The sequence below is a fragment of the Mya arenaria genome, chromosome 2 (genome assembly GCF_026914265.1).
Source record: "Mya arenaria isolate MELC-2E11 chromosome 2, ASM2691426v1".
Lineage (NCBI taxonomy): Eukaryota > Metazoa > Mollusca > Bivalvia > Myida > Myidae > Mya > Mya arenaria.
This window is the reverse complement of record NC_069123.1, coordinates 58186537-58200185: the sequence shown is the minus strand read 5'-3', so window position 1 is coordinate 58200185 and position 13649 is coordinate 58186537. Positions and strand designations below refer to the sequence as shown.

Below are 13649 nucleotides of genomic sequence, written 5' to 3'. Positions count from 1 at the left end.
TTCTTTTTTTTATTTCATAATTTCATTTTACTACCGATATAACAAATTGTAACTATAACAACAACAATTTTACATTTGTCTCATAAAATCTAAACAATGATGTAAGGAAAGGTATGTCTAGCAATTTATGATTATATTGATCTCCATAAACATTTAGACATATCAAGTACCAGTAAGCATGAAGATATTATGTGCATGAAGTATGTCACACCTTCATGAGTAGATTGAGTACAATTAACTTCACATGTATCAACATTTTCAATATAAATCTGCTCTTTTGTCGTCTAAGGCAATATAAAACTGCATAGGCAAAATAAAACTTCACATGTGCCGACTTCGGCAATATAAAACTACACAGGTAACAACATAGACTATATGAAACTGCAATCTACAGTGAAGTGCAAGTATCATTTGAACGATTGTATGAGCATTTTTAAAACATACCGTAATATATAGTTATTTGTCAACTGATATATTCTATGTCCCATTAACAGTTTTAATAAATTAATTATTCTTCAAACAAACCATAGTTTAGGGCAACAATTTAATATAGTTTTTGTTTGACTACATTTTCTGATTTTTCATTACACCCTTAAAGTAAACAGAGCATAAACTAATCACTCAGACCATAAAAAAATGTTCATTTTGAGAGTATAGAAAATTATATAGAATATGACAGAGCTCAGTTAACTGCAAAAATATTACTTTTTACTTAACAGTTTAATTGGACCAACTAAAACTACTAAAACTCAACAAACAATACAACACAAATCTACCATATCTTCAACATTGTACTAGTATCCAATATTTCAAATATGAAAAATAAATATAAAGTCCTTGAAAAAAGAAATCTGGAAGAGAAAGAGGACTGATCACTTTTGATTCTACGTGATGAAATATATTTAAAAAGACACCTAAGAAATGGTTCAAAAGACTTTAAATGTGCTTAGTTGCTTGAGTATCTAGCTTAGAGTCAACTGTGCTACTGAGTATATTACAAAAATACTATCTCTTGAGTATATTGTAATCTAATGATTGACTAGCTTACGTTTGTGTATTATACAAAATGAAAATTAATGTGTATGACGAAAAAAATGAAATACAATCTTGGAATTGGACGGTCACTAAATAGAGGGTTTGGTGTGTGAATGTTGTGTTTAAAATTTTGTTTTTCACTACAAAATCTTGCTGGATTAAATCACAATAGCTGTTGAATCATTTGATATAACCATTAGATCCGAATTGAATCAATTTACAGGAGCTGGTTTGAAATCTAGTTTGATTGTTAGCTATTCGTCTCAGACTAATACTTAATTGTCTTTGTAGTATGTTTCGGAAGAGGACACTTTAAGTTCCCTAACAAACAATCCATCATCCTCATCCTGCGCCAACCAGCGGTTGCACATAAACACACATTCCTCGTACAGCGGAATCCTTGCATCTTCCTGATCATCATTTTCATGACCTTTGCGACCTCTTCTTCTGTCCTCCTCTGCTTGTCGTAGACCTGAAGCACTTGTGCTTAATCTCCTGCTAGAGGTCGAGTCTCTTCTATCTCGTTCGCTGCTTGCTGAGCTTGCTCTGCGAGACTTGCTTTTCTTTTTATCATTCTTATCACTTTCTTCTAGTTCATTGATTGTCGATTGTTGTCTACGCATAGCTGATCTAGGTCGAAAGCTGCTTGCTGCTGATCCGGGTCTCCTGAGAGCAGATCCAGGGCGTTTAGAGGTTTTTAAGTCTCTGTCAGATTCTGACTCAGAGGAGCTCTCGGAACTGGAGCTTTGGACAGAAAATAAGTCTTTTTTCTTATCGTTCTTACTTTTCTTATCCTTTTTATCAGGGTCTGTTTTATGTTTCATGTCTTTGCGTTTTTTAGAATCAATCTTATCTGGTTTATACTTATGCTCATCATCATGTCTTACAGATTGTCTCCTTTTCCCTTTTTCATAACTTTCCTCATCACTGCTAGACACGTCATCATCCTCACCGTCTAAGTCTCCCCGACCTCGTGCCTTTCTTGCTTGTTTGTTTTTCTGCTCATTTCGTTCCTTCTTCCTCATTTTCTTCAGTCTCTCCTTCACTTCATCTTTTGGAATGTACCGTCTGATTGTAACCTGTGGAAATTTTTAAGTAATGTAGTAGATTAGATACAAATTTTATATTCATGAATCAGTAATAACTTGAAATGCATATACAAGTTGGGCTAGCATTGAGTATGAGTAATAATAACCCCGCACATGGACACCAACTTGACGCTGAGGACTTTATATGCAGAAGGACCATTTTCTAAGTGTTGGGATATAATCTAACAAATGTACCCATTAAAGTGACACTCATATTTAAAATCAATACATACTGGTACACATGTATAACAAACATAATGTTTGAGTGATAAACCTGTAACTACCTACTAAATAATGCATTTATGGAAAATATTAATTTGAGAATAAGTGTGCATCTTAAACTATGTTTAAGCCTGTCTGTATTTTTATTTTAAAAATGTCAAGGTAGCCTTCAGTGTCACCGTTGCAGCGAGGGTGTTCAAAAACTTTGACCTTAAAAAAAACCAGTTAAAATATTTAAAAGAAACTTGGTTAAAATGTTGCCAGAAACAAAACACACTTGTATTGCAGGGCCCATTTCTCTGAGTTACCGTATGCCACTATTCCCGCAAAAAGTCAAAATACAAAACCTGTAACTGGCCCTTACTAAAAAACATTCAAGGGATTGAAATGAATCTTGGTACTGGTGTTGGTATAGATGTTGCTAGAGATAAAGTATAGCAAGGCCTGAAACTTTGATCTTGTTTTAACTTTTAATACAAATGTGGAGATTTCTTCCAATAAAATTTGCAACTATTTGTCCTAGGCTCATACCCCGAAAAATTCTCAAACAGTAATACTCTAGTGATGAAATTCCATTACCTTTTCTAAGAACCAGCCAGCACCAGGGTTTGCGTTGTCATGGCCAATAATTATGTGCTGTAGTTTTCCAACATTCACTGCATTAACCTGATATAGATAAAAAAACACTTCAAAATAATTTTTCCATTATAATTTATATTAGCCAAAAATGTAATATATCATTAATTGTACTTAAGAACTGTTACTTTGAATTTTTGGATGGCGTATCTTGAATTAAAAAAAATAAAAAATGACATAAGTATCTTTATAGTGGTGCTATTATGGTAAGCTCCAGTTTTATTTACATCTTATGCAGGCGTGTAGCTGCCTATACGCGAGTAAGCGGCTGATTCTGACAAAAAACAAATCAGCCAAAGTTGCAGTATGCGTACTTTACTACATAATCCAAAAACTCCATTTTCCAGTACTAAATAAAGCACCCCAGAACGCCCAGAATGCGTCAGATTGCACCATTGTTTTCAAAAAATTACGAGGGGTCTTGCCCCCGGGCCCTCCCTTGCACAATTATGAATCCACATGAATAGAGGGCTAGCTACGGCCCTGTTATGCCAATTGACATGATTCTGTTGATCACTCAACCATTCAACCAACCAATAAAGGGATTCAATTCAGTCTATAAATAATAACATATGGTCGGAAAATCCCATGAATTACTTTGACCACCTCTGACAAACAACATCCAACCAGTGACAGGGTGGAGTGAGGGTCGAATTCCCTACTTGTTAAATGTTAATTACAAAGGAATAACAAAATTTTCATTTCTTTTATCAACTGCTTACAAACAAATCCACGTGTTCTAGTCAAATAATGAGCATGTGATATCTCTGGGTATTGATTGGACAATCAAATTACCTCAAAAATATCTGTCATATTTCTCTCAAAATTGTTTTTGGGGTTGTCAATGGGGAGTTGTTTGGTCTTTCCCTTCTCTCCGACCATCTGAATGAAGACGTTCGCATCTGTCCCAGCATACCGTATGTCCCCGGTCTTTGCAGAGATTACGTATTTTGTGTCTGTACCTAAAGATGGCAGATTATGTGAATTTGTGACCTATAATGTAATGTTTTACAATGAATGTGTTAATATTCAAGTAAACTGAACATTTGCTGTCAAAAAAGCATTTTTGGCACAAGTCAATTACAAGTAAGCTTTGCTATTTTTAATCCAACCTGTAAGTAACCTTGTTAACAGACATTTTTTGTACTCTTTTATAGAAGGAATAAAAATCATTTAACCAAGGCAATCTTAAGGAATTTATTTTGAAAAAAGAAGCAACCAAATTCTTCACATGGATATAATAAGGCACACATAATAGACATCTGAAAACATTGTGGGTCCAGATCTGAGAGACTACTGTACAGAACTTTGAACAAAACTGTACCAGGTCGTGGAAAATAACTGTTAAGACATGTATTTAGGAGATGGGAAACAGAGATAAGTTACCAGAGTCATGTTAGCCTCAGTTTGGTTTTTCAGAAATATGAATACTAAAAGGGCTTAAATGGTAGCATTGGTATTTATCTCATTTATATACTGGATAATTAATGTCAACCTTCTGTCACTTATTTTCCGGACATGCCCATGTTTACAACATGTACAATTTAAATGTAAACAGACAACAGCATCTTTATAAAGCATCTTGGTGAAAATGGTCAACGTGTTGATTTGTTTATGTGTTTTTTCTTCGTTTAATTCAAAAAGGAATGATACAAATATTAAAAGCATAAATTTGATGAAAAATAGAGGGTATATAAAGTATTTGTTGTTTAAATTTTCACTAAGTTGAACATTTTCACTCTTATTTATGTAGCGAAAAATTCACGTCAAAATCTTAAGACAAATATATAAAGAGCAATGTTTCAACAGTATTGTGTTTTTGAGTTTGTTCATTTTATTACTAGCCATATCTCAGCAATGATTTTCTAGATTCTGCAAACATCTACAAGCTTCTATGAAATGAAAGGCTTTTAAAATAAAAATAACCTGAAATCAATTAAATGATAAACATGCAAATGAACTGAAGTTGTTAGTGAAATGTGGGTTACAGTAACTTAAGACAGATTATATAATCTTACCATGCTTGTCTAAAAATAGAATAAGAAGACAAAATTTTGTTAGAAATAAAATAAACCGAGAGTAGTGCGATTTTGTTATATATCCGTAGAGTTTGAGGTTTTTTTTTAAAATTATGATGTGGAGTATTGTGATATAAAACTAACACATGCCCCAGCCCTTCTTGCCACCATTATGCCCATATGCACAAACTTGCCAATAATCTCTACCAGAGATTGATGTGGTGTTATCTTTGGTAGTAAGTATAATTGAATTATGACCTTACTGTGCCCCATAGTATAGTGTCTATTGGATCATGTCAAAATGGTGTGCTTCTGATCAGAACAAACTGATTTCGTATTATTGCCAGTCAAAATAGCAATTTTAAGATTTAATTATATTTAAGATTCATCCAATCCCTGAATCAATTCAGGTTTTAATGTACATGCTGATGTTCCAACCACTAGTGCAAGTCATGCAAAATAATCATAACATTCCTGCCCTGAACCATGTTTTGTTACCTTTCTCAGCTTTGTGAGAATGTTCAGGTGTGTTTTCATGCCTTTGTTGTTTTCTTGCTTTCCTTCCTTTTGTGAATTATGAATTCAATTCCAAAATAAATATTATACAGTAGATTATAAACAAACATACATGTATACACTATTGTATAGATATATGGAAAAAAGTTAGTATTCCAAAATCAACTAAGGCTATCAGATAAGTAATGAAAAACCTTAAGCGCCACCTGGACACAGGAACAGTTGTGATTTGATATTAACAAGGCTAGCTTGTGGATTGCAAAACTGACCAACATTATGCCTGACTGTTATATCAGTCTGAACAATTTTAAGACCATATTTTACCAATTCAAGGGACATAACTTTTTTTAGGCCATGAAATGTTACAGAAATTGCAGGTGCACTATTTCCCATGATAATCAACAACTTATACAATTTCGCCAGTGTAGGTGGAAATCTACATACTACATGTCATTACGACATGTGTTTTCAGTATATAGAAATTGATGGGACATGGCTACACAACTCCTATAATAGCTTTTAAATATCTATCTGTGGGTAAAATAGTATCAGTTAATTGTTAAGTCCTAGCTATAAGACAATAGAATGTAAAAACAGCTATATTGCAACATTGTTATTGGTTAAAAAGCTCAATATTAAAGCTCAATATTACAAAATACTTTTAATTTTAAAATTCTATACAAGAATGAGTACAAATACACCATAGAAAAAAATATTTGGTATTAAAATGGCATAAAACTAAATATATATATACAAAACATAGATATTATTTTAAGTTTCTCTACCTGAGTGTAATTCCTTGGGTAGTTTTTTCTTGGCAGGTATTTCCCGCCATAGTCTGCCATCACCCTCATCCTCAGCAATCCAACCTCCGTACATGAAGTAGTAAGTGTCTTTTGGCCTCTCACTGTCACGGATTATTATCTGTTAAAAGTCAGAAATACATATCACATACATACATTTGTCTGTATTCCACCTAGTGCCGTTAGATGATTTCCACTCTTCTGATGTCACATTAAAACAAGAATCATTACAAAATGCTAGAATGATGTCAAAAAACTAAATCCTGAAATAACCCCATTATAATTGTCTCATCATCTTTTCATTTGGCTATTGCTAAGAAATTCCTCGATAATTTTTACTTTATTTAACAAAAGAATCCCTTGAATTCAAGTCCTGTGCATTTGAATGTCCATGGTTATCATGTGACTAGTAAATCTCTCCATTGGTTTATCATTTATTAATATTTTTATCAGGGTGGTTAGGCGTCTTACATCGAATTTTCAAAGTCCATGAATCATATATTTTACAATCAAACATAGTAACCTTATCCAGATACCATCCCGCAGCAAATCCTTTCCCATCATGCTCTATTTTGATCTTCTTAAGTTCCCCAATCCCATTCATACGGAAAGCAAATTTATCGATGCTGCCCTTTTCAAACAGTTTTTTGTCTGATGTTGTATCTTTCAGAAGAATTTTTTTGCTGGTCCCATACTGGCCGAACAGTGTGATGAAAATGCTGGAGTCAGTCCCTGCCATCTTTTTGTTTGCAGTATACACTTCTATTGCGTACTCTGAAATTTTGTGACTCAAAAATTTGAAATTCATCAATTAATAGTATTAAAAGCATGTCCACTTCTGCATTATATGAATTTATATCATGACAACTGTAAAAGTATAAAGAAACATTGCAACCCCTCATATTGGGAAGATTGATAAGAGTTTTGTAAATCATCAATTGATTATTATAAAATACATATCAAGTAAACAAAGAAAAAGGTGATGTTACATACTAGTATCAGCACTAGTGAATATCCCACATATTTGCAATAAAATAAATCCAATCATTTCCCCAATCTATAATATAACTGTTAACTCCTCCACCTCTCAGCTACCTGTAGGTGGATGTTCTAGTTCCTGAGCATCCAGGTCCACCCTGTTGCTGTAGTGGGGTTTCTCAAACAGTGAGAGCCACTCCCCACAGTGGAATATCCATGTCTTCATGGCTTTCACATCCGTGATGAGCACCTTCTCCAAGTGCCAGGCCTCACTCTTGCGTGTACCGTCATGCTGGGATTAATATAGCATTAAGATAGATTTTTTTCATATTACATCCACAGTGGAAGAATAGCCATACCAAAAAAATGTATTTATATGATATTCTTTTACATACTATTATATGGACTAGATGTAGTGGCCATTATAAACACTATTCAGTGGGATGTCATACCTGAATGTTCTTCTTTTATGTATGTTAAGTAGCTTTGTGCATATTTAAATTGATAAATGAAATTAGTTGATGCAGTTAATTGTGACACTTTCACCCTCAAAAGTTTTTTTTCTTTCAGAATTCAGTCAAGTACTAAAATCAGCATGTTCAGTTTGAATTGAAAATTTAAATGTGAAAAATCCCTACAAATGTACTTCAGTGATCATCAGAGATTTGTAAACAGTGTGTAAGTTTAAAAAAATAAAATACCTCAATGGAGAGAATCTGTAGATTTCCTAGGAATGGTCCTTTGATATGAAAGACCTCTTTGGATGCTCTAACGAAACAGAAATTTGAAGATCCCTGATTTTTCTTCAATTGAGTTTTAGGCAAAACATTTAAGGTTCCTTTGATTGCAACAAAAACCTGAAATTAAAATAAGCCCAAAAGTACAGGTTCAGTATGTATGGTGAGCACATATATATAATTTATATCTCAGAATGCTTTTATGTGTCTATTGAACATGTAACTTAATAACAGCAGCTTTTAATATAAGTACATCCAAATAATATTTTAACAAGCTATTATATTACTAACTAAATTCTCATTACATTAATGCATATTACTTTCTCATTATATATTAGAACTTAACATATCATATAAAACTCTACATGTACATATGTTGCGCTGATATGACTAGCGTAACACTCATCTTTCATCTTAAACATATTGGAATGTACCTTGGCACTAGTTCCAGCATTGCACTTGTCCGATGTGAACACCTCAATCTTGTAAAGTCTCTCCTTCAGCAAGACCTTGTCATCTTCTTCCACCACTCGTTTCTGCTTCGGTCTTGGGGCGATGTACTCTATCTTCGTACGACCAGTGTATTTCTTCTTTGGCTATAGCAATAGAGAAAGACTGCATAAGAAGTAGCAAACAAAAATTGATAGGATTATAAATGTTTGCATACACTGGTGAGCAGCATTTCTCAATGTTCATGAAAAGTAATTGAAAACTATTTACATTTCTTTGATATTAATACAGAAAAACTACAGGAACAACACCAGCAGCCAAAAAGTTTTACAATTATCATTTAAGGAACAAAGCCCTGCAATATACCAAGACAACAACCAAAGATACCGAAACATGAAAATATTGATAAAGCAATAAAGGTTAAAAGTATTCATTTTACAAAATAATTGTGCCTAGATTATCACAGCAATCATAATACCTGTAATACATTATTTATGAGTGTTCAACCTGACACATTTATCAATATCTATAAAAAATCTTTTAGGACAGTAACTTACCTTGTGCAAAAGCATGTGCCTTTTATGCTCCTCAAGAGTAGTACAGAGGTAGCAGAAGGTGTTTTTCACTGAAAAAATAATAAAATTAATAATCTTAATATTATATTCCTATTCTTGAAGTATGTTGTTAAAATTCTGAATTAAATTTAGTTAAATAGATCTCGAATTTCTGATCAAAAATATTTTAAAGGAAACATCTAGCCTCTGTTTACTATCATTGCGATATTCTTACACTCTACCTGGAGGATCGATATATGTGTCCCTCTGTTCATCTGTGGCAGGGTCACCCAATGTGACTGCAGTCTTATTGTCAGTAAACATAACATCAACACTGCGGCATCGATCATGCTTTCTCATCGACTCAGGTTTTGAAACAGCTGGGGTAAAAAAACACCAAATCAGTTATTTCGGTCCAAATTTAAATACAACATATCAAATGCATATTCGCAATTTTTAAATTTCTAGGAGCACACAAGAAAGAAAACATCATACATAACTACCTGAAGTAAACCGAACTTGGAGGAAATGTGTGCTCACTGCAGGGCCAAAATCGAAAACCTCCACAAAAAGCATGGATCTCTATTGACCAGGTGCACACTTTACTCCTCATTATTAACATTTAAGGACCTCAAATCCAGGTCAGTAGAAGGTAACAGAAGAAGTCGTACCAACACAAACTCGCACCACTACGAAGTCGCACCATATACGGTGAAGTCACCCCACATATGGATTAAAAAAATTATAATTATAGGCAATAGTCTATAAAAAAGGTGATCAAGGTGTGATATTGTTATCAGTGGAACATTAAAGAAAACTTTTCACATAATTTTATAATTAAGTGTAAAAGATTGTTGACAATGGGTTGAGAAATGAAGTAAAATAGGCATCCAATAATATTTATTTACAAGCATAAATAGCACTGTTGATCAAATAATACACTATAAATACACGTAATAATATGAAATAAACATTTAATCATACCATGCATGCTAACATATTAAAAACTGAATTATTTAAATAAAGTAAACCAGGCTCCACTAATTGTTTTAGATTCATAAAAGTAGAGTGTCATAAATACCTTATCATAATGTACAATGATAATCTTAATCAATAACATTAAAAAACAATCTTTTATCCAATGTACGTTGTGTTCTTACACATAAAGTTTGACAGTAATAACATGTACTATATAATCTTTATGTGGCGTAACTTCTCTATATATGGCACAACTTCATAGTGGTGCGAATTTGTGTTAGAAGGGAGGAAAAGTGCACCTTTGAGGTGCTGATAATCTCGGACAGACAGGCATGGTGTCCTACCAACTTATCTAACAAGGTGAATGTTTCTAGTACACACACACACTGCATGAGGGATATATCTTTCTTTCAGCCATATGCACTACTTACCTGACTGTGGCCGAGATGTAGGGTGCCAATGTTTTACTCCATATTCCAAGCATGGATCAAGCTTTTGCATCTGCTGTGACAGTCTGTGCAGATTGTTATGGGTTTTGTCACACAAATCTGTTAATCCTTTACCATATAGTTCAGTACTGACAGGTCCAGTCCATGTTTTCTTTAAATCACCCCGGCCTTCACAAAATGCTGGGGTAGGACGTAAATGCCACGTGCCGACGCAATCAAGAGACATTTTTTGAAACAAAAGAAACAATTATTAGACTTTCAACTAATATTTATTACGTAGATGATTGTATTAAGGGTGCTAGATTATTTAAAACATGCAAAATTGGCTGTTTATTTTCGTAACCATTGTAAACAATCGTTTGCGGTGTGAGTGAAAAATAAATACTCGTAAAAATAAGAATAGCATATTAAGGGAGCAGGCAACACTTTGATGAAATAAATTTCAACGCAACTCCGTTCGGTCTTTAACGGATATTGTGACTGGTTCAATATTCACGCTAAGCATTGATATTCACGTAAAAAATAGAATATTTAAAGATGCCATTTCATAAAGAATTCTTTGAGCAATTTCGTACTAAGGATAGCTTTTATACTTATGAAAATCAGAGCAGTTATACTTATGAAAATCTGTTCTGGTATGTAATTGCTCCTTGGATTCTAGATAAAATAGCACCCACTGCATGGGCTAAATGTTTACTATTTAAACGGTAGAAAAAACAACAACAATATTTCTTTATGATTCGGTATGGCAAGGAAAGAAAACACTTTATATGGCTATATTACTAATATAATATCCTAGTATTTCATTTATAAATACACATATAATTACAGGTATACATGGTAAATGAATTCCAATTTGAATTCAACTTCGGTTTGCCATTTTAGGGAAATCGCCCGAGGAAGTCCAAAACCGTTTAAACACTCTTTACTCGTATTGCAAAGCATGGGGATAAAATGTAAATATATCAAAGACGAAACTAATGGTTTTTCGTAAACGGGGTGGAATACGTCGTAATGATCGAGCGTTGGACATATAATGGCGTACTATCGACGCTGTTGATAATTTTAAATATTTAGGTACTGTGATAAATTACACAGGAAGTTTTACATTGAATCAAGAGCATTTGGTTGGAAAAGCCCTTAAGGCTATGAATACTTTATTATATAAATGCAAACAATTCGACGTTAAACCTAAAATATTTTGTCAATTATTTGATTCTTTTGTTGGCTCAATATTGAATCATGCCTGTGAAATCTGGGGTTTTAGCAAGTCAAAAAAAATAGAACGCATACATTTAAAATTTTGTAAGCGATTGTTACATGTTAAAATAAACACATGTAATGCTACTGTGTATGGAGAACTAGGTAGATATCCTTGAAGACTATACATTAATATATATGTTAGAATTATTAGATACTGGTTTAAGATTTACAACAGTAATAACATTATAATAAAGTCCGTGTATAAACAGGCCATTGATGACTGTAATAAGGGTTGTATTAACTGGGTTACTAAGGTTAAAAAACTGTTGAATGATTATGGTTTTGCATATGTATTTAATAACCCAAATATTGTACACGTTAATGTATTTATAAACGAATTTAAATGTAGAATAATAGATACATTTAAACAAGAGTGGTATGGTAATATTAGTAACTGTTCTGTTTTTGGATATATATAGAATTTTTAAAACCTCCCTTGATTATGAAATATATTTAGATTTAGTTCCAAAGAATTTAAGTTTATACTTTGTTAGATAGAGAGTTTCTGGACATCCTTTAAGAATATAAACAGGACGTTATGCACGTAATAATATACCTCGTAACGAACGATATTGTTTATGGTATAATAGTAGGGACATAGAGTATTAATATCACCTCATATGTATTTGTCAATGTTATCGTCAGTTACGAAAAACTTATATAAAACGATTCTACTATGTCAATCCATCTGTATTCAAATTCCATCAAATATTTGTATCATGTGATAAAAGGAAGTTAGGAATGTTTGTAAATATATAAAAGAAGCATTTGTTATACGCAACTCACTTGTAAATAATATAACTTAATATAGTAGTTACGGAACTTTCCCTCACTACCAAAGTTAACATAATACTTATTTTGTATTCAATTTACATAAACGTTTTGACTTCATTACATTCTATTTAATAATATTATGTTCTAAAGTTTAGATACGTGACATATATAAAAAAACTATATGTATTACGACGATGTAATCTTGTATAAGTCGAATAAACTGTCTGTTCTGTTCGTTGTATAATATTACAATCCATCTCAATCTCGACACATGAATATACCTTTGTATCATCGGCGAATACTTTCACTGCGGATGATACATATGTTAAGCCACTCATAGGGATGAGGAATAAAATTGATCCTAACACAGATCCTTGAGGTATTCCGCTCACTACTGACTTCCTCTCTGATGTTGTTTTTCCTATTCTGACTGACTGATGTCTATTAGTGAGAAATGCTTTATTTCAATACAACAACTAGCCATGTATTCCTTTGCTGTTAAGTGACAATATCTAACGCTTTTGCAACGTACGACCCCCTTCGATCATCTATGATAATATAAAACAGATATATTCAGCTGAAGCAGATTTTTCCTAACTTATTCAGGTATTACAACTATATACCATAATGCATTTCATTTTAATTTCTTCTCCAAGTATAGAGGATTTTCAACCTCTTCATTTGTGAAAACAAAACAAATGAACCCGTTAAAAAGCCTATATTTCAGCCCATTGTCACTAGTTAAGTGTCCATGTCCCTAATATTGCACAATTGTTTTCCCAAGATATTTTCGTTTTTCACATGTACGACGGCTGATAAAAATGTGATTTTTTTATAACTTTAATATAAATGCAATAGTCTAGGAAATTCATATTCTCCATTCTTGATGTTTAGTCTTTTCTCTACAATTTAATAAGTTTGCCCAGCTACTTGCAAGCAAGAGCATTATTGGTCCCAGATTCTAGTAAACTGATGCCACTTTAAAATGCATGCTGGCTAATTCAGATAAATTCCCGGTAATTATTTGGACAAGAAAACTACATTCAATATTCTTAAAATAATTGGTCAAAGCCTCATCATCATCATCATCATCATCATCATCATCATCATCATCATCATCATCATCATCATCATCATCATCATCATCA

At 32.9% G+C, this 13649-nt stretch overlaps 1 protein-coding gene across 2 annotated transcripts; it reads right to left on the bottom strand.

Moving 5' to 3' along the window:
* Positions 1-21: 21 nt before the first annotated feature.
* LOC128243421 (lipoxygenase homology domain-containing protein 1-like) lies at positions 22-10816 on the bottom strand. 2 transcript variants are annotated; one of them, XM_052961201.1, is made up of 12 exons: positions 10447-10816; positions 9280-9417; positions 9041-9108; positions 8468-8629; positions 7998-8153; positions 7414-7588; positions 6842-7092; positions 6301-6439; positions 5498-5563; positions 3777-3943; positions 2925-3011; positions 22-2114 (listed from the first exon to the last, which is right to left on the bottom strand). In XM_052961201.1, exons 1-12 carry the CDS (start codon positions 10688-10690, stop codon positions 1311-1313), a joined length of 2457 nt encoding a protein of 818 aa, XP_052817161.1. In that variant the 5' UTR covers positions 10691-10816; the 3' UTR covers positions 22-1310. The 2 variants fall into 2 exon arrangements, with proteins under 2 accessions (XP_052817161.1, XP_052817170.1); XM_052961210.1 differs by lacking the exon at positions 5498-5563 and having other exon boundaries at positions 23-2114.
* Between the last annotated feature and the right edge of the window lie 2833 nt (positions 10817-13649).